Raw genomic sequence first — 18,991 nt, 5'->3', positions numbered from 1 at the left:
GAATTCAACTAATTACAAAAGAATCAACATGTTAAATAGGATTTTTAGATGAACAGATAATGTTTCTGCCCGAACTGGGAGTGATCTTTGTAATGGCTCCAAATTAAAGTCATGCAATAATCACCTGATGCCGAAGACGCATGAGTTCTTTGATCACTTCAACACTCACCCTCAGGAAGGAGTCCAGTGATCCATTTTCCATATACTCCACCACAATCATCACAGGCCTGCCTGCACACACACAGACACACACACATACGAAGGTACGGCTTTATGTCTTTGGATTTCTCCCGCTGTAACTAAATCCTCTCTGAGAGGAGCTCAAAGTATGATTACTGCTAATGTGTCTGTCTCTGCTGTGTGTGGAGACCAATGTTTTACTAATGCCACCACGTAAAGATGACATGATACCAATGTTAAATAAAGGACAGGAGATAAAGTTAAAAGCTCATAAGCTGCTGAGAAAAAAACCCATTCATAGTTTATGAAGCTAAATACCAACAAATCATATCTTGGGTTCAACCATAATCACAGTGTTGAAATTCTAAAGGTGTGCATTTGTCAACGAACCCTGAAAACAAAGTAATGACTTTATAATAACTACAGCCGACAAATAACTCGTCCTTTTGTCTGTAAGCGTGGAAAAGCACCACGTCCTTTTAAATGAAATCCCATCTGTTACAATTTTCTACTTGAGCAACTAAACATGATGCGCAGGCGAAGTCTAAATGACAAACATCCAGCCGAGATATAATAACAGGTCTCCCAACTGTTGGCTGGCACACGCCGCTGCTAAGCGATCTCCTGATGGACCGGGGGGAGACGCCTGGAGTCGTGTAGTTCACATATTAGACTCTGGTCAACACGGGCTGATGAAATCGCACAGTAAAAGTGTGTGCGCTCAACAGGTCCACGGGAGGCGAAGGGAGTGTGTTTGTTTAGCTCGGCCTGTCAGTCTGTGACACGGGGAGAGGGAGAGTCCACCTATGATGTTGAGGCATTTGTCAGAAACAGGTGGGAGCGCGCGCTCCCTCTCCAAACGCGACTGTTTTCCCCACAGAGCCTCCCACAGTGTGACAGAGTGACTGCTCTGCAGCTGGGAGGAAGTCCAGGCCCGTGTGCCAATGAGGGCTAAACTGCTCCCAACAGCTGGAAACAGGGAGGAAAGTGCTGCCGTGGTGAATTAACACTGAGGCGTCGCGTTTTCAGCCCTTTTTTTCCATACACACACACACACACACACACACACACACACACACACACACACACACACACACACACACACACACACACACACACACACACACACACACACACACAGAGATGTGACAATTGACATTATGCAAAACGCAACAATGTTCTGTCAATGCACAGATTTGCATTTTTATACACCTGAGCGGATTCTGTATTATGAGACAAGGGCACCTTCAGAAAAACCGGGAAGCTCCTCAAGACTCCGCTTCCCGTTTCAGCAAAGACAACACGCCGGGTGTGAGGATGACGGGCGGAGTCATCGTCACTCACGCACACATGACGATTTATTTTTAATCCCCACATCATCATCATCATCATCTTCACCCTCATCATCACGTTCCCATTTTTCCGCACAAATGCATGGCGACAGGAATGAAATGATCTGATCAAGCCTGGCTTTGTTCTGCCAATTAGTGTAAAAAAGTGCAGCAGTGCAACACCTGAACACAAACAAACGCACCTGTTTACCAGAGTCTAGTGCGTCACCTGGTTTTCCAGTGCAGGTAGAGTATAACAGTCAGTCACAGCACAATACTCTCTATAATTAGTCTCTAAAGAACAGCAACAGATGGAAGAAGGAGCGGCACATCGACAGCACAAGTGGACTGAGGAACCACACACGTGTCTTTTGATTCGCAGTTCAGGTCAAATGACTCTGATGAGTGTGTGTATGCGATGGCATTATGGGTGTTTGGTTTATGTTCCTCTAGAGATGACAGACCCGATGATAGAAGACACAGACACATCACTCGGCTATTTCTACTGTTAAATACAATAAGATGAATCATCCGTCAGCCTTCGACAGATTTGATGTAATAATGATACAGTGGGTGCATCGGCCTTTGAGAACCCTCGTCAGCTGGACCCCTCTCAGAGGGGTCACAGCTAAGCAGTGTCCTCTATCTGCATTCAGGGAGGGGCTCAGTCCTCACAGCACGCGTTTATATTCACAGCGATGTCTCAGTTTATACATCCCCTGTAAAAACAACCATATGTTGCACTGGGTGAGGCTCATAAAACAGAGCTCGTTAACAAGTCTACACACACACACACACACACACACACACACACACACACACACACACACACACACACACACACACACACACACACACACACACACACACACAGCCTGTGAAGTGTACTCTCGCGCGAAAAAGGAGCATCTGAACTCACACAATCTAAACACATGCACCACAGACTCTCAGTAGACTCTGTCCGTTTCTCGCTTTTAATGCCTAATGTGACAGTAACATTTAGCAGCTGTGTATTCCTCCAGACCGACCGAACGGACTGTTTAAATCATATCATCTGCTGCCAACACTGTGTGCGAAGTGAAACACACGCTACTGACGACTGCCGATCTGATTAGAATGCTCGTATTTGGCAACTACACGACAACAGAACTATTACGAAGGCTTTTTGTGTTTCACACAGCGACACAGACCATTAGCGGTCCTGTGACAGATCCGGAAACGTGCAGTTAGACAGGAAAACATGACTCCTCTTACTTTTGGTGACCACTCCCTCCAACCTGATGATGTTGGGATGGTCAAACTGGCCCATGATCGATGCCTCGCGGAGGAAGTCCCGCCTCTGGCGTTCCACATAGCCGCCTTTCAGTGTCTTTATCGCCACGGCGATCTCCTTCTTTCCCGGCGTTCTTAGGCGCCCGCTGCACACCTCGCCAAACTCACCTGCAACACACACACACACACACACACACACACACACACACACACACACACACACACACACACACACACACACACACACACACACACACACACACACACGTGAGATATTGCAGTCCCCGCCATCAGCAGGCAGCATGTAAAACCACCTGGGGGCAGTGTTGCAGTTCTCACCTCCCCGCTAGCGTTGTTGCCTGTACCCTGATTGGTTCAACTTAATAAAATTCTCTCTTTCACCTTCTATAAAAGCTTTAAATCTATTCTTACTCATTCTTTTGTTCCCTAAAGCTGTTAAAGCTTTAATATTCCTAAAGCCGGTGCAGAGAAAATGTGACTCACTGAAAAATGGGGGAAAAAAGTGTGTACAATGGAGCAGATGAAGTTCATAGCAATTATATATGTGAAGTGAAAATAGATCAACTCCTTTGAAACTGTTGTTATTCTAACCAACATATAATGAGCTTCTTCGCATGAGGGGAAGGGTGCGGATTCGTACCAGCGCCGATCACCCTCTCGATGCGGATTCTGGATGGATCGATCTCCTTGGTGAACTCATGGACGGCCTGAGTCGGGTCCTCATACGTATCAGGGTCCACATAGGTCTTTATACCTGGGAAAGGAACTGTGGGCGGAGAATCATACAAAGACAATTAGCATGTCTCAAAATAAATAATATAAACAGTTCTAGTGCGTTCTCGACAGAAACTGTTAGAACGTAAATGAAATAAAAAAAACACCTGCACCCACTCATTACTTAAACAGCGTTTCCCAGAGGCCTATGGGAGAGTTGGAGCCACTCTCAGCTGTCACTGGGTGAGAGGTGGGGGGTACCTCGGACAGGCTGCTATCACAGCACCAATACAGACAGACAGGAAATCATTTGCAATCGCATTCATGCCTAAGGCCAATTTAGATTCACCAATTAATCTAAACTGTATGTTTATGGATTGGTGGTTCAAACCCAGGAGAACAGCACTCACCACTGCAGCACGTCGGACAAAGGCACACGCAACAATAGTTCTGTTGCTGTTGAGCCACACTTACTCACAGCGGGGGGGGGGGGGGGGGGGGGGGGGATCTACTAAAGCAAGGATCCTTGCTGAGGTGTCCTTGAGCAAGTCAGTGAATCTTTAAAAGCCCGCTGCTGTTGTGGGCCTGACCCTGACCTCACGGTGGAATGGAGTTAGGCAAAAGCTGCGTTCCTCCTTCAGGGGTTCACACGGCATCACAAAGCAGAAAACAACGAACAGCTGTGTAATGCATGAACCAGCACCAGCAAAAACAACAAAAAAGACACTGTTCTCCTCTCAAAGTTCCTGCACAACACCACGCTGAAAATGAAGACGGGTCAAGATGGGGGTGGTTTAAAGGAACTCGTCTGACATCTCACTTCCTGAAACCATCATGCAAATTTCATAGTTGCTACTTCTTTTTCCGCTTCTAACTAACAAGACCCAACTGGTGCGTTTGTCTTTCAGGGTCTGTCATTCCCGTGCACACTTCAAGTGGGCAACGCGCTGGAAATGACGCGCGCCAGTGAACACGGCACATGTCAAAGACAGGAGCCGGTAGCTGATGACTGTGAACAGGGAAATTCTGTCGCCTCGTCTCTGGCAAAGACGTACCAGAAAATACAACCTGGTATTTCCATAAATATAAAAACAAATGCTTTCTGACAATGCCAAAACTAGTGGTAGACTGGTCTTCATTACCGTGTCCGTTCTGATAACTGGTCCTCCTTTTCTCCTCGGACGTCATCTTGGCTTTAAAGTACCACTGACACCTGGAAGACACATATTAAGTGACAACATTAAATTGAATAATGAATAATCCTGACTTTTCGTCATACTCTTAATGTAATACAACAACAACATGAAGCCAGTTAAATAAAGGACGACACAAACAGAAGGAAAAGCTGTTCCTTAACACACATCTAAAGATGAGCTGTACTGTATTTGCAGGCGGTAACGCAAAGGCTCCCTCAGCCTCTGTGTGTGTGTGCAAGTGTACTAGTTTATCTGGGCACTGAGACACCAAGAGGCAGCCAAGCACCGATAAAAAGGCGCTGCCAAGAAAGTCTGCAACGCTGAGAGATTAGGTGACAGCATCTGCAAAAGACCATAGAAGATTTTATCCAAACAGATACTTGGTGCTGCAGTGCTTTGAAATGGAAAAAGGAGAAAATGCAAGATCACAGCCAGAACCAGCGTCCCACTCAGAGCAGGTGTCATAGTCATATAGTAGCAGTGAGCATCGTTGTTCTGCTGAGACAGGAGTCTTTGCGCTTTACAAACTATAAACAGAATGTTGTAAATCATCATCAAAACAACGGTTACAGTTTTTATTGATTGCTTTGACCCATTTGAAAACCTTTTTGGAACTCGGAGTTCCAACCTTGGTACTGGTCGTTCAGGTGTGAATGGCTCGACACAATAGAACTGAGTAGGATTGAGCCACCTTCACCGTCACTGTTCCAGCAGAGCATCAGACACGTCTTGCAAACGTGTGAACCTCATTGGATTGAAACATTTTCTCCACCCTTTTGCAAAACAGTTCACACTGATGTCATTCAAACCTTCTAAACTCCAAGTCTAAGGCAGAGACTGAGTATGATCAGTGGGTGTGTCTTATACTTGACTGTCATGGGCTCAATAAAAACTGCATCAAAGCATTTTTTCATGTGGATCCCATAATGTAAAAAGACAAATTTGACACGGCCTATAAGAAAGACATGGAATGACAGCAAGCTTTGCATTAGTGTGAATCAGTGCATCACTGGTTCACAGGGTTCAGTGTTTTGTATTTTGCATCCATTGTGTAATGATTCAAAGAATGAAAGTATTTATTCAAGTATTCAAAGTAAGAGGAATCTCGTATACTTGTTTGCAAGTTGTGTTGTTTGAAGGCAAAAATCCGCTTTTGTTGCATATTTCAAATGTTTTGGCACGATTGGAGCCTTCGACAAACAATGTGTCATTTTGACATTTAGGCCTCTGTTAACTGGTTTGACAATGTGGATTTTCAGCTGGCGATTGCGTCAAAGGAATGAATAAAAACTGAAACGTCCTTGTCCTGAGTTTCCTACACATTCAAAATAAAAAGAATGATTAAGAAATTAAACTAATATTCTGTAGCATAATTACAGTCTGATTTATTTGACAGGTTTTAGCGACACATTGTCATTAACATTAGAGCAGGACTAAACATAAAAACACGTCCGTAACGTGCCTGTGTGGACAGACTGCCCTGTAGTCTGCCATTAAATCACTTTTTACTCTATTAACTGTTTGGCGGTGGCTTAATTCAAACATGGCACGATTGTTAACAAATGGACCTGAACTTCCCGGAGTCTTTGGTTTCTGGTGCACAGCGGTGAGACGTGGTGATGCTGGGGCTCAGCGAGACGGAAAATAATGATACGAAGGGAGACAGGTGCTGCGAGTTCCCGCTCGGGCTGCATCACTGATGAATGTTAAAACTTATTTTCCAGTAGAGGGCTTAATTAATGACCGTGTGCATGAGGGACGCTCGCTCCCACCTCTCACCAGTGAATCCCCTAATAAATGTTCTCGTATTTCATCATTTATTAGACAGAATGAAGAATTCTCGCAGTCCCGCGGCACACAACACCGGCAGGAATGACTAAATCCAAGGTTGCGACTCATTCGCTCGCACGCTGCGCGCGGAGCCTCGCAGGGCGATTTGAATACACATCTGCTGTGGAGAGATTCTCCGTAAAAGATTAAGAGCGACTCATTTCCTGTTTGACGTATTAAACGGATGTTAAACGCGTAGGAGACGATAAGTGATATAATTACAGAGATATTAAAAAAGGGTTTTATTCCTCTGTGTTTTTACCTGCAAATACAGTTACAATAATAAAGAGCAGGAAGGTTGTTCCGAGCACTTGTGTGTATTTATTTGGCCTCTGCTCTGTCTTATGTGTAGAGATGGGGGCCGCACCATCTGTTGCAGGACTCCTTGTTCTTACTGAAGATAACTCTTTAGGACGCTGTCTGTCTGCGTGGGATCTTTTTCATGCTGCAGGATTAATTCAGGCCGGATCAGATGTCTCCCTAATGACATTAGGTGGTGGGAAAGAACCCTCAACTGCAAAGTTAGCGTTGCGTTCAACCCTTTTATATCATACCTCACAGTACAGTAATTCATTACTGTATACAATGAATAATTAGTGCAGCTATTATTACATTTAATGATTTAACCTTTGATCAGCTAATTTATTTAGTTAAATGATGAAATAACCTTTGCAGCCTTTGCCTGTGCAGAACAGCAACAGCTCTCATGCATGTGTGCGTGTTCATGTGATCATCCAGCCTCCCTCTCCTTGAAGATTTAACACAATCCGGGTTGCCAGATTAGAGCAGGTGTCGGAGGGCTACCAGCTGTAGGTTGCCAGGCCGGGCTCTGGCTAAGTGAAGTCTGTGGGATCCTGGATATTGATAGAGCAGATAACATGGGTGCTAACACTGGCAGCGAGGAGAAAAGGGGGGATTTGGAAAGCTGCTCTTGACCTCTGCTGATGGGGTCAAGCTGTTCATTAAAGAAATGGCGGCATGTGCCTTTATCAGTCCTCTCCAGTCCTGTCCTCTGATCCCCTTTATCCAGCGATCCTCCCGTCTCCGTAGCTTTCATGTCAGGGAAGGGCTGCGCACACAGACGCACACAAAGGCCGCTATCGCACACAGAGGCCGTGGCTCTTTACTGCTCTCTGAGCTGCTGGGTATTGTTTTACCACATATTCACACGCATTGCTGTATGCACAAGCACTTTACACAACCATCCAACACACACCCACACACACAGCCACACACACACACACACACACACACACACACACACACACACACACACACACACACACACACACACACACACACACACACACACACCTCAGTAAACCAACCTTGCCCACAGCCCTAATCAAAACATGGGTGTAATTCAAACCACTCCTCTCGCGCCCCGTCTCTGAGCAGCGGAGGCTCAGAGGTCACCGCTGAGGAGAGGCGCTGAAGAACGCACTGTATGAAGTAGATGTTAAAAGGAGCTGCAGAGGCTGACAGACAATTCGGCGATGAAGAGCACACGCAGAGGCCACGCGTGTGAAGCTCAGCTCGTGCTCGGTGAAAGTTCCCGCTAGTCCAGCTTCACCGCGAGCAGATGCAAACGGAGATGTACATTGGAGGAGGTTTTTGGAGCAGCCCGGTGTTGAAACTCCACGTGCGCCGCGTCCTCTTACATCATCACTTGTGCTGTTCAACCTTCCATCGGCGAGAGCCGCGCATCTGAAAGCTCTCATCTTTCTCAGGCGGCTCGAGTACGTTTGGAGCTTTTTTTAAAAGCAGAAGAGAGTAAAAGTCCCTCCTACACAGTTCAGAGGGGTCGCAGATATGACAGACTGTGATGAAGTCAAAACACACTCCAGCTACTGCTGCGGCCGCTTTTAGCTGGAGTCGGGTTCCTGTGCTAGAACGCAAAAAGCCTAAAGGGTCGGCCTCATCTCGTCCACTGTGTGTGTGTGTGTGAATTTTTAATACATAACTCTGGAACTCAGGGCCTCCTACACACAATGAGGTAACACCTGAAACTACAAAAACACTGCAAATCCCTCTATCAACTCTATGTCCATGTCAATGTTATTAGATGTGATTGACCTAAGGTTGACATTTGACTCATCCCGGTATCAAGTATCAACACGTTGTCTGATTTACAGCTGATCTGACATAAAGTTCACGGCTCAGCCTGGGGAATTCCCCTGCTGCACCTCTGCTAACATTCAGGCTGTGGAGGAAGGAGCTGGTGAAACTGTTCATTAAATGTGTGCCTTATGCACTCAGCGACTTGGATTGCGTCATTCTGATACAGCAATGAGGTTGTGTTCATGGTGTTTGCGTGTGGAAATGCTGCACGTAATAATTGATCCGTTTCCAGTCATCTTTACTCAGATCAGTTACTCTGCGAGAATCAGATTTCCCCGACTCCATTTGCCTCGCATTCAAAGTGAGAGGGGTTAAACACGAGCATGTGATGTAATGCAGCTAATGAGCTCGGAGGGTTGGGTCTATTTCGGACTCTCAAAAGGTCAGACGTGTCAAAACGGTCTGCAGTTGGCGAACGGCACACGTTTCCAGCCAAGTTGAGTGCAGGGACCTGAAGCTCAGAGATGCGAGCAGATCCACTGACTGCTGCAGTTTCAGGAGCAGGGACGAGCAGATATCATTAAAATAGGCTCTGTACATTTAAATGAGAGAGTGTAGGGTGCTGGTCCTGTGCTTTGAGTCTCACTGGAAGCTTAGTGCAACACAAATTAGTTCATTCACTGAAATAAATAATGTTGATGCTGCTTTAGCAATTTGCTGCTTGAAAATCTTTACATGACTGGATGATTTCCTGTTTCTTGAAATTGTTTCATAAATCTCCAGGTTTGTATAATTTTTCATTTTCCTCTATTTGTCCAATTCACTTTCATTTGAATGTGACAGTCCCTCGGAGGATCAAAGGTAAATATTCATGTGCGTTTTAAGATTTCATCTGAAAATGAAGTTCAACTCGAGCAGGAGTCCAATTAGCTGGAATAAATCAGAAGAAGTTGTGTGGGTGTTAGAGTAAGAGTCATTTTGATAAGAGTTTACTTTACTGTAGGTTGGTATTATATTTAAAATAATAATAATAATATTTCTACTTACTAGAGTACAATTAATTTCGTTTTTGTGCCCTGTGCAGAAAAAAAGGCAAAACACTCTCATTATTTGCACATTGTCTGAGACGCCTGCTGATATGTGAAGTGTCCCTGACACAACAGGCAAACTGCGCTTTAAATATGCATAATGAGTGATGTTTGATTGCAACATATCCGACATCAAATAGAGAGTGAATGATGTAAAAAAGCTCATTAAATGTGTCAGACAGTGTTGATAACTGGGGGAAACCAACATAATACAAAATCTGATATATCGCAACAAACCGTCCATATTTAATAGCCGTGTCTCACCGGCATTAGAGCTCATAAATAAATATTTACAAGCCGAAAAGAAGCGATATTGAGCTTGCGATAAAGAGCTGCAGTGTAGGACTATCGCATGCTGCTTTGTCCCTTCCTCATCTCTAGCGTGATTGATTGTAATCAGTTCTGTACCAAAACACTGTTTGTTAGTTACATCAGAAAAATGCATGTTGAGAAATCTGGAGATGTTGTGACACACAAAACAGCAGCAAAACAGGAAAAGCTCAAGAACAGCTGGAACAGCTGTGAGCGCATCTGTTACTGATGGAACTTAGTTTCTGGCAGCTCAGTACCGGGGACCAGTCACAACGTCTTAGCTCCTGTGTTTTATTAATGGATAGATCTTCATATTGTGAACTTGGGGGTTGCTTCTGTTTAGCCGTTTGTTTTATTGTCTTGGATTTAAATCTAAATGCCTCTAATTCTCTAACAGGCGTGCTATAAATAGTTGCATTATTCTCTTTATTCGATGCAGACAAACAATTAAACATTTGGAAACGCCCCATAGATTTTATGTGATTGAATATTTGTGTGATATCCGTCAGTATTGCTGCAGTAAAAGGTAAAATAGAAAGGTTTTACTGATGCAGGAAAGGAGGAAATAGTGGACATCTAAACAACTACAAGCCAAAGGAGATGAAACGTATGCAGTAGGTGCGGAGAAGAACGTGATGCACCAAACAAATGGGCTCTTTTTCACAGCAGAGCCGTTGACACTTATCAGAAAAAAACACACACAGGTGTAGGAGCGAGGGGTCATTTGCAGCTGCTGTTCTGCTGGTTGAGTTGGTAAAAGTTGAGCCTCAAACATAAAACAAATGCTCCTCTAGCAAAAAAAGACAAAAATGTCATTTCATTTATAGTCACAGTTGGTCTTGTTCGCAAAGAAAAGGAGTCGGAGCAGAGACATCTTCAGGACATTCCCACCAATTAGGACTCTGCACATCCACACAGGTAGCGAGGTCTCCTGCCTGATTAGTCGTCTTCTCTAGTTAAAAGCTGACTTACAGTCAGGGCTAATGAGCTAAGGTTGAAGGTCATTTTAGTCCAAATTGGTCCGAGTCCAGAGCAGTTCCAAAAACCTCCCATTGGTCACAAATTTCAACCAAGGAATGTGAATTAAGCTTACCTTCCGGTGATGAGGAGGAAGAGGGTGAGGATGACGAGGAGGGTAAAGCCACCGACCGCTGCTGTGACGATGACCAGAACCTGGCCTTGATCGGAAGCCATGTCTGATGCTGCACGTGGTGGTTTGACGGGAGGCGAGCAGAGACGAGCAGATGTGGCCGAAACCATAGGAGAAGAGAGACCAGACCAGAGGACAGCGGGAAAAGGGGACAAGGGAAAACCATGCGAAGAAAGGAATTAATAAAAGAAAGCAGAAGAATTTCATCTTAAACGTTCCTCTTCATCAGTGCACCACAGAACACAGACCATGTAGACGCCTTTGATAGTGTAATATTTGATCAGCCCTTTGTCATGCAAAAAAACTCCATTAGCTTTCATACTTGAACGATTCATGTGCCTTCTGCTGTTTAATTAATATTATTCACTCATGAAATTGTGATTTAGTCCAAGATCATTTGGTTAAATTGCTCCCATTTGATATTCAGGATTTTCCCTTTTCTATGTCTTGTCACAAGGCTAACGAATCCCAGATAATTGAAAGATGATTGCTATTACCAAACTTATTTCTATAATATTTCACGCTTAATGATTATGAATTGAAGATCATGGCGTGCGGTCGTGGGCATGTGGATTCATACTGTAAAGTGTGCGTGTGTGCGCGCGTGCGTGTGTGTGTGTGTTTGTGTGTGAGAGAGGGTGTCAAGAATGTAAGTGTTGGGCTGGATAAAAGTAATTATGGAGCACTCAGAGGGAGGGAGAGTGAAACTGGCCAGATCACACAGGACGATTCTCCTGAGCTGCCGGCTTCGCACACACATCATTAACTAAGCAGGTGTGTTGGACTGATGCTGGTGCGTGTTTGTGTGTGCGACGTACGTGTGGAGAGAGAGAGAGAGAGAGAGAGAGAGAGAGAGAGAGAGAGAGAGCGGAGGACAGGGTGAAGAGCGCCAGGGATCGGGAAACAGATGATAGGGGAGCGATAAAGACAAACAGTTGCGGTAGAGGAGAGGCGGAAGTGACAGACAGATGCGCAGCATGTGAGACAGTGACTGACAGGCGGACAGACTGACTGACGGAGACGGAGAGCGAGCGACGGGCAAATCTGCTTTCACTTCCAGATAAAAGGCCAGACAGTACAAAGGCTTGGCCGAGCACCGTCTGATCTGCAGATAAAGCAAAGCTCTGCAGCTTTGGAAGGGGGAGCCACTGTGAAGCCAAATCACCCCTCAACAATACCTGACCTGACATAAAAGGGCAGCTGGACCTTTGTATTTTATGAGTAGACTCGCAATAAAGCTACTACACACGCAAACACACACATTGATACAAAGTGGACTGAACATCAAGGCTGTACTGTACAGACACTGTATCAGGTTGTTCTGTTGCCATCACAATGCTGAGCTCTGGGGTGTTTGGAGGCTCTTCGTGCTTTTGTACAAACGCTATGTTTTGGGAGGTCAAGTGTTTCGGCTACGAAGTCGCCGAAGTCGTTCACATGCAGACACGAGCATCGTGTGGCCTTTTAGCAAAGAAGTGACAAGGCGTCCATGGCGCTCCTGAACCCGCTGTGAGTGGTTTTAGTTTGGTGAGAGAATGTCATCAGCGTTAAACCTTCCTCTGCCTTTCATATATTAAATACCCGCCCGCCTCTGCTCTGAAAAGCTCCTCCAGATGACATAATGTGGGCTTTTCAGCTGCAAGCGGGGATATTTCATTATAGAAGAGGAAAGTTGGATACAATTCATATAATTGTACTTTCAACACTAAGTACAAAGTCTGAGAAGTTCCTTTTAATAAGGAAATCAGTAGAAGGCAAAGATAAAAACAGCTGATTCAGCATAACTTTGAAAATATTTATTAACCTACTGAAACTGAAAAAAGTTGCATGGGGTCTGGTTGACTAAATTTAAAGTTGTATGCAAGAACGCTTTCTTACATACAAACCTATATACAGGCTAAACAATAAGCAAGCAAAAGTTGTGCTACTTGGAACTTTCTTCAATACATTTTTTATTTCATTTTTGGTTAATTTTAATAATTTGATGTGGACCAGAACCTGCAGTACTATAGCATAGTACTGTGGGACCACTCACAGGGTTGGTGGTTCTATTCCCTACTATTTCCTGCCTAAGACACCCATTCCATGCTGTAGTTACTGAGCATTTACCCTTTGTGTATATAAAATCATTAAACTATGTCCCTGACAGACTAACTATGGTGCCAAAACCACTTTTACATATTTACAGGACACATTCATTTTACCTGTGGTTGAAGCCAAACACTATTCCTATTTTTAAAAACTTTAGGGAAGCCAGGCTTGATCCTGTCTGTCAGTGTTGCAGGTTTCTGATTTGCTGCCGTGTGACTGATGCAGGCTGCCCTGGGTGCCGCTCCAGGCTATGTGAACTTCACCTGACCCCCAACTATTGCTCGCAGCTACTGTAGCATCTCCTATCTGTCACCTACTGCACTGGCAGGAAGATGAGCAAAAATACACACATAAACATTAAATGCACATTTTAAGGCAAATCTTTGGGTTGTGGGAATCTTAGAGGCCTGTTAGTCATACTATAATGTGACTTTTAGTCTTTTATTTACCTTGTGCCCAACACAAAATCCAAGACGAGCATCAACAGCAATCAGATTTTTCCCATCTTGTAGTTCTGTTTAAAACACCACTAGACACGTGTCCCACCCCACATTCAATCCCTAGATGCTCTCAGGTACTTACAGTCCCCTGTAGTTTCGTATTCATACTTGGGGGAGTAGGAGCTGTACCCAGCTGGCGTGCGGGTGCGGACGCTGAAGACGTACCAGGCCGCTGGTTTTAAACCTGAAATGATCACGCTGGGAGCCTTGGTGCGGGTGGATGAGTAGCTCAGCAGCTCGTGTTCCTGGGGGAGAGAGCGGCGGATGAATAAAAGAACGGAGGGTTTGACGAGAGCTCATTTATTCCCCGGCCACAGCTCTACCTACTGTACACGGGATGCACCGCGCTTCCCTTTCGATTTGCACTCACAATATGTGTGTAATTATTGCCTCGTTCACTGTGGTGGCTGCTGATTGCACACCCAGTAATTAGGACTACAGTGTAGCCACATTCTACAAATGAGGGAGGACAAAAACACAAACAATAGTTTTTATTCGAAAAAAAACATTTAATTGAACTTCTGGTTATTGCAGATCGAGTGCATAGATATCATTGTTTCCTAAAATATTGTTGCACAGGTAATTGTGCAGAGAGAGCATAAATGAATTGTCTATTCAGCTTAAAGGGGGTTATTATGTGTCCTTGGAGCATATCTGGAGTGCTTTATGATAATGTAATGGATACTGCAGAGTGTATTTGTGCCTTGGGACCTGTCTTTTCTCCTGGGAGTAATGGTCTGCACCTGTGGCCGGCGAGAGACGTGCTCAGCTGCTACTAAAGCTCAGGTGCAACTCTACACAGTACTTTACATAGCAGTACATCTATTATTTTAATAATAACAATAATATTATCGATTTGAAGTGTGGTTACTGCACCTTTTCGTAATATTTGATCTCATAATCAAGGATGGGCAGTGCTGTTTGCTCAGGTTGCTGCCAGGAGAGAGCGATGCTGTTGGGAGACGCCCAGTCCTTCTTCAGGGCTCCAACCAAAGATGGACCTGGTTTGAGAACACAAGAAACCAACTCAATAGGAGGCTATTGACATTGCAAAGTACAGCAAGTGTCTTAAAAAGACAAGTAAATGCTTCAGTTGATACAATGTTCACACTAGATTTCATGAACAACCATTAAGAAAGAATCACTGAAATAACCTGAAAAGATGTTTAGGAGACATTTGAGTCTAATTTCTTTCATCTGCCTGTCATATACAAACAGAACCACAGACGAAGTGACTGAATTAGTTTTGCTCTACGACTTGAAACCATCAACCGCCTATTCCGGTGCTCAACTGCGTTGTTTATGTCGTCAATCAGACCGATCCACAAGCAACTGATTAGACTGGAAGTAAGTTGTAATCCCTCATTAACGTTCATTAGGCGTTCAAGAAGCCTGCTGTCGCTTCACTGTTGTGTACAGCAGCTACAGTTCTACTAGCTTCCAGTTCAAGCAAGGAGCCAGTGAATGCGGAGTGTGATTTATTAGATAAACGCACACAGTGGATCAACAGCCGTCCACCCTGTCGGCAACAATCAATGCACGCCTGCTCACAGAAACAGGTTATTGTCCTTATAAACACTGCAACAGCAGATTTCTGATAGGATCATCAAGTGTTAATTTAAAAGCTTTGTCTTTTTTTCCCCTCAGACTGGGTCGTATTAGCTTTGCTCTATAAATTTCCACTGGGTAAATACTTGCAGCGAGCTCCCAGGAGAGGTCAGCAGATGTAACCGCCTTGAGAGTCATTATTATATATTATATCATCTAATGCTACGTAGACGACTCATTATGAGGCTCTAAAATGTAGGCCTGCTTCTCTCATGAGTATTCAAAGTGAAATGATGGCACCGGCTCATGTTCTGTTTTTTTTTTTCTTTCATTTATTCTTCCGTAAAGCGCCTGTGGAAGCCGTTTGCAGTTCCCACCTTCAGTGAGGACGTGTTCAGTGTCAGGTGCTGGAGGTTTTGGGTGTAGAGGAGTGATTCACCCTCTTAGCCACACGACTAAACTAGAAGCAGCAGCTTCTAGTTCCTTTTTTATTTTTTCCTGTTGTTTCCTCTGTATGGAAAACAAGCTGTTAACATTTTAGCCCGACTTTCGTTCCTCATTTTTCAGCGCACCTCCAAATAGCCCTCTGCAACCATTGTGGTGAGGAAGTAATTATCAGCAGCAGAACGCTATGAACTTGAGAGTGAACAAAGCAATTCTGTCTCTCATAATTGTTTTCGCGTCGTCTGCGGAAGCAAATGCATTCAGTTGGGAGTGGAATGCTTGCATGGACTGTAAATACAGTAAAGGGCCACACTTTCATCAGGAATGACAAGACTGAAACAAACTGGAGGTATTTATAAAATAATTACTTGACTGGGACCATTTTACATAGTGTGTTTGTAGTTTACATTCATCATTATTATTCAATCCTGGATCTGTTTAGCGATTTAGAGAGCACAGTTGTCAGTATGACCTCAAATAAAAAGGAAAAGCAGGGAGGCTGGACCTGATGACAGAGTATGCAGGGTACTTTGAGAATATGCATACAGTAAAACGCTGTAAAAGTGCAATTCTGAAGACACAAGTTGTTTAGTTATTTATTGTTTTTAATTTACTGTACTGTAAATATCTACAAATATATGCGACACATCAAGCAGTCAACAAGTTAGCAGCTAATCACATTAGCATCATCATCAAGCTTAAATCACATGATGTGTGTGTGCATGTGTGAGTGTCTGAGGCTCTTAACAAGGACGTACAGGGAAACTAAAAGAAGGAAATGAAGCCTTGTTTTATAGCGACACAATGAGCTGAAACTACTGGCATCATATTAAATGTTATTATTACATAGAACCCCTCAAATGGCCGTTTTCCCCAGATTCCGCCCGCATCCACTCTTCCCTCTATTCCCAGGAGCAGAGAAAATGAATGTCACGAGGACTTTATCAGATCTAACTCCCGCTAATGAACCTCTGTGGGTTCCTTGTGCGTCTTGCGCCAGCTGGGTGCGACAGTGGCAGCGGTGCAGTTTACGGGCGGGAGTCACGCAGCGGCGGCTGCATCAAACCGAGGCACCGCAAGATGGCTGGCATCTGCTGTTAGCATATTGGCCCTGATAGGGAACAATAAACACAGCCTAAATACGGCCTCCCGCTGACTGCCCCATTCAGATCAGCCTCCCACCGCAAGATGCAGAATGCGAGTGCACACACAAACAGCTGAGTTGAAGAAAAAATAAAAAAAAAAACACACAACTTACAGGCAGAAATATAGTAATAAATAAATTATGGCCAGTACAAAGGATCCAGTTGTGCTTCTAGTTGGACCTCATTACATTTAAAAACCCAAAGCAATAATACTAAAGCTGCTCTAACGGAGCCACTTCGAATCATCTGGGGCTCAATCATGAGTGTATTTATTTAAAAAGCATGAAGCCTCTGTGCTACAGGTACCTGCATGTGGATGCTGTTATTACAGCAATCGCACAGAATTGAGTCAAACTACATAATGCAACGTAATGTACAGTAACAACGTCTGCCCCTGTGAACGCTGAGCTGCTTATTTCCAGACAGGATTTGGACCGCCACCCGCCGCCTCAAGGCAACGACAAGACACTGAGACGACGAGACTCTCTAATGATTCTATATGTAGTTTATTAGAAATGCAGCAGGAAATTTGCCAGAGGAACCGACTTTTTTCTGTGAGATGCAAGAGCATCGAAAAGCCATTAGAAACACCAGTCAATTACGATGCCCAGTGGATGGATTTTCCAGTCAAGCGTAGTTAAGCTCAACATAAACTAATGGGGAGTCTTTAAATGAGCTTGACCTGCATATGATTTTAATTAGCTTTCCTGCCTTAAAGGCTTCCATTAACTGTTTAAAAAAAATCAATAGCGCCAGTATTGATGCCGTGCAGCAGCTTAAACGATGTCCTAACACATCACTGATTCACTGCTGATAGAGGGACGGACACACACACACACACACACACACACACACACACACACACACACACACACACACACACACACACTGACGCTATGTCCGTGTCGCAACACGGAGGTTGGTCCGGCAACAGGTTCGTCTGAATAAAATAAAAGCGCAATTATCTTGTTTAGACTGATGAAGTAGTAGCATGTTGACACAAACTGGTTTATTTCCCATGTTATTGCTTTTCGCATAATGTTTTGTGCAATTCTGACACAACCTCTTCAAATTTGCACCACGTATTTATGAGTCAAGAGACAAATACGGTATCTGCATATCTGTAAATATCACCTGTAACGTCGAAATGAAAATCCTCCTCACAGCTCAGTTCTTGTGCATTAACAGGAGCTACCTAACACATATTTATAAATTAATTCAACTAAATTTTATTACAAGAAGTGTAATTCACTATTGTATTTAAATGTGAGCGCTGCCTGGCATTGTGCTAAAAGGATGTGGTGTGAAAGAATGAATTGAAGGCGTCTCCAGTGCTGTCCACCAGGACCTGAGGTAAACACCCGAGCAGCCGCATTTACACAATCTGTGGTGTGTGTGTGTGTGTGTGTGTGTGTGTGTGTGTGTGTGTGTGTGTGTATGTGTGGTTTCTACTATCCACAGACCCCTTATTAATGCTGGAGGTCATTCCCATGTGATTGTGGGTCATCCGTCGTGTGTCATTAATGCAAAGCTTAGGCTGCTATGAATATCAAAACCAGCTAACTTGCTCCACACACACTCTAATGGCAACAGGATCCAACTGAACAAACAAGAATCAATTACTAAACTAAAACCTCCTGCTCGAACAGGAAACAATTCAACAAGGTAAAAATACAAGATACTGTATAGGGACAAAGAAATCAGAGCATATGCAGGAACAGACCAGATTAAAAACCAACAAGAAACCTGTGACACAAATACATCATTTACGCTGTAGTCATTTGTATTTACTTTGGCATTTCTGTCATTTGTCAGTGACCTCCGTCTGTATCTCCCTCCACTCGTAGCTCACTGACCTCACGTCACCGTCTTAGCAGCCACTTTGTTCCGCTCTTCTGCTCGTCGTGACCACGTTGGTCCTGCCTGTATCTGGACTGTGCTGCTCTTTTTGGACTTCCGCCTTGTTTCCTCTTGGACTAGCTGCCTGTCATTGACCCCCGCTGGCTCATGGACATCGCCTCCTGTTCACCCTTATTCAAAAACTCACCTGTGTCTACATATAGAACATACATAACCTGACATGATTTTACTTTTATTATTAGTAGTAG

At 44.1% G+C, this 18,991-nt stretch overlaps 1 protein-coding gene across 3 annotated transcripts in view; it reads right to left on the bottom strand.

The window, feature by feature from the left end:
• Positions 1 to 18,991, bottom strand: part of LOC114846885 (ephrin type-A receptor 6-like) — a 104,108-nt gene that overhangs the window by 5,598 nt on the left and 79,519 nt on the right. For all 3 annotated transcript variants that reach the window (XM_029136096.3, XM_029136098.3, XM_029136097.3), the window contains 7 exons: positions 14,623 to 14,747; positions 13,829 to 13,991; positions 11,099 to 11,207; positions 4,661 to 4,731; positions 3,445 to 3,570; positions 2,766 to 2,951; positions 170 to 231 (listed from right to left, as the gene is read on the bottom strand). In XM_029136096.3, the coding sequence (XP_028991929.1) occupies positions 170 to 231; positions 2,766 to 2,951; positions 3,445 to 3,570; positions 4,661 to 4,731; positions 11,099 to 11,207; positions 13,829 to 13,991; positions 14,623 to 14,747 (842 nt within the window). The remainder of the gene's footprint in view (positions 1 to 169; positions 232 to 2,765; positions 2,952 to 3,444; positions 3,571 to 4,660; positions 4,732 to 11,098; positions 11,208 to 13,828; positions 13,992 to 14,622; positions 14,748 to 18,991) is intronic.

Source organism: Betta splendens, chromosome 21 (genome assembly GCF_900634795.4).
Source record: "Betta splendens chromosome 21, fBetSpl5.4, whole genome shotgun sequence".
Taxonomy (NCBI): Eukaryota; Metazoa; Chordata; class Actinopteri; order Anabantiformes; family Osphronemidae; genus Betta; species Betta splendens.
This window is presented reverse-complemented; position numbering and strand designations above follow the sequence as displayed.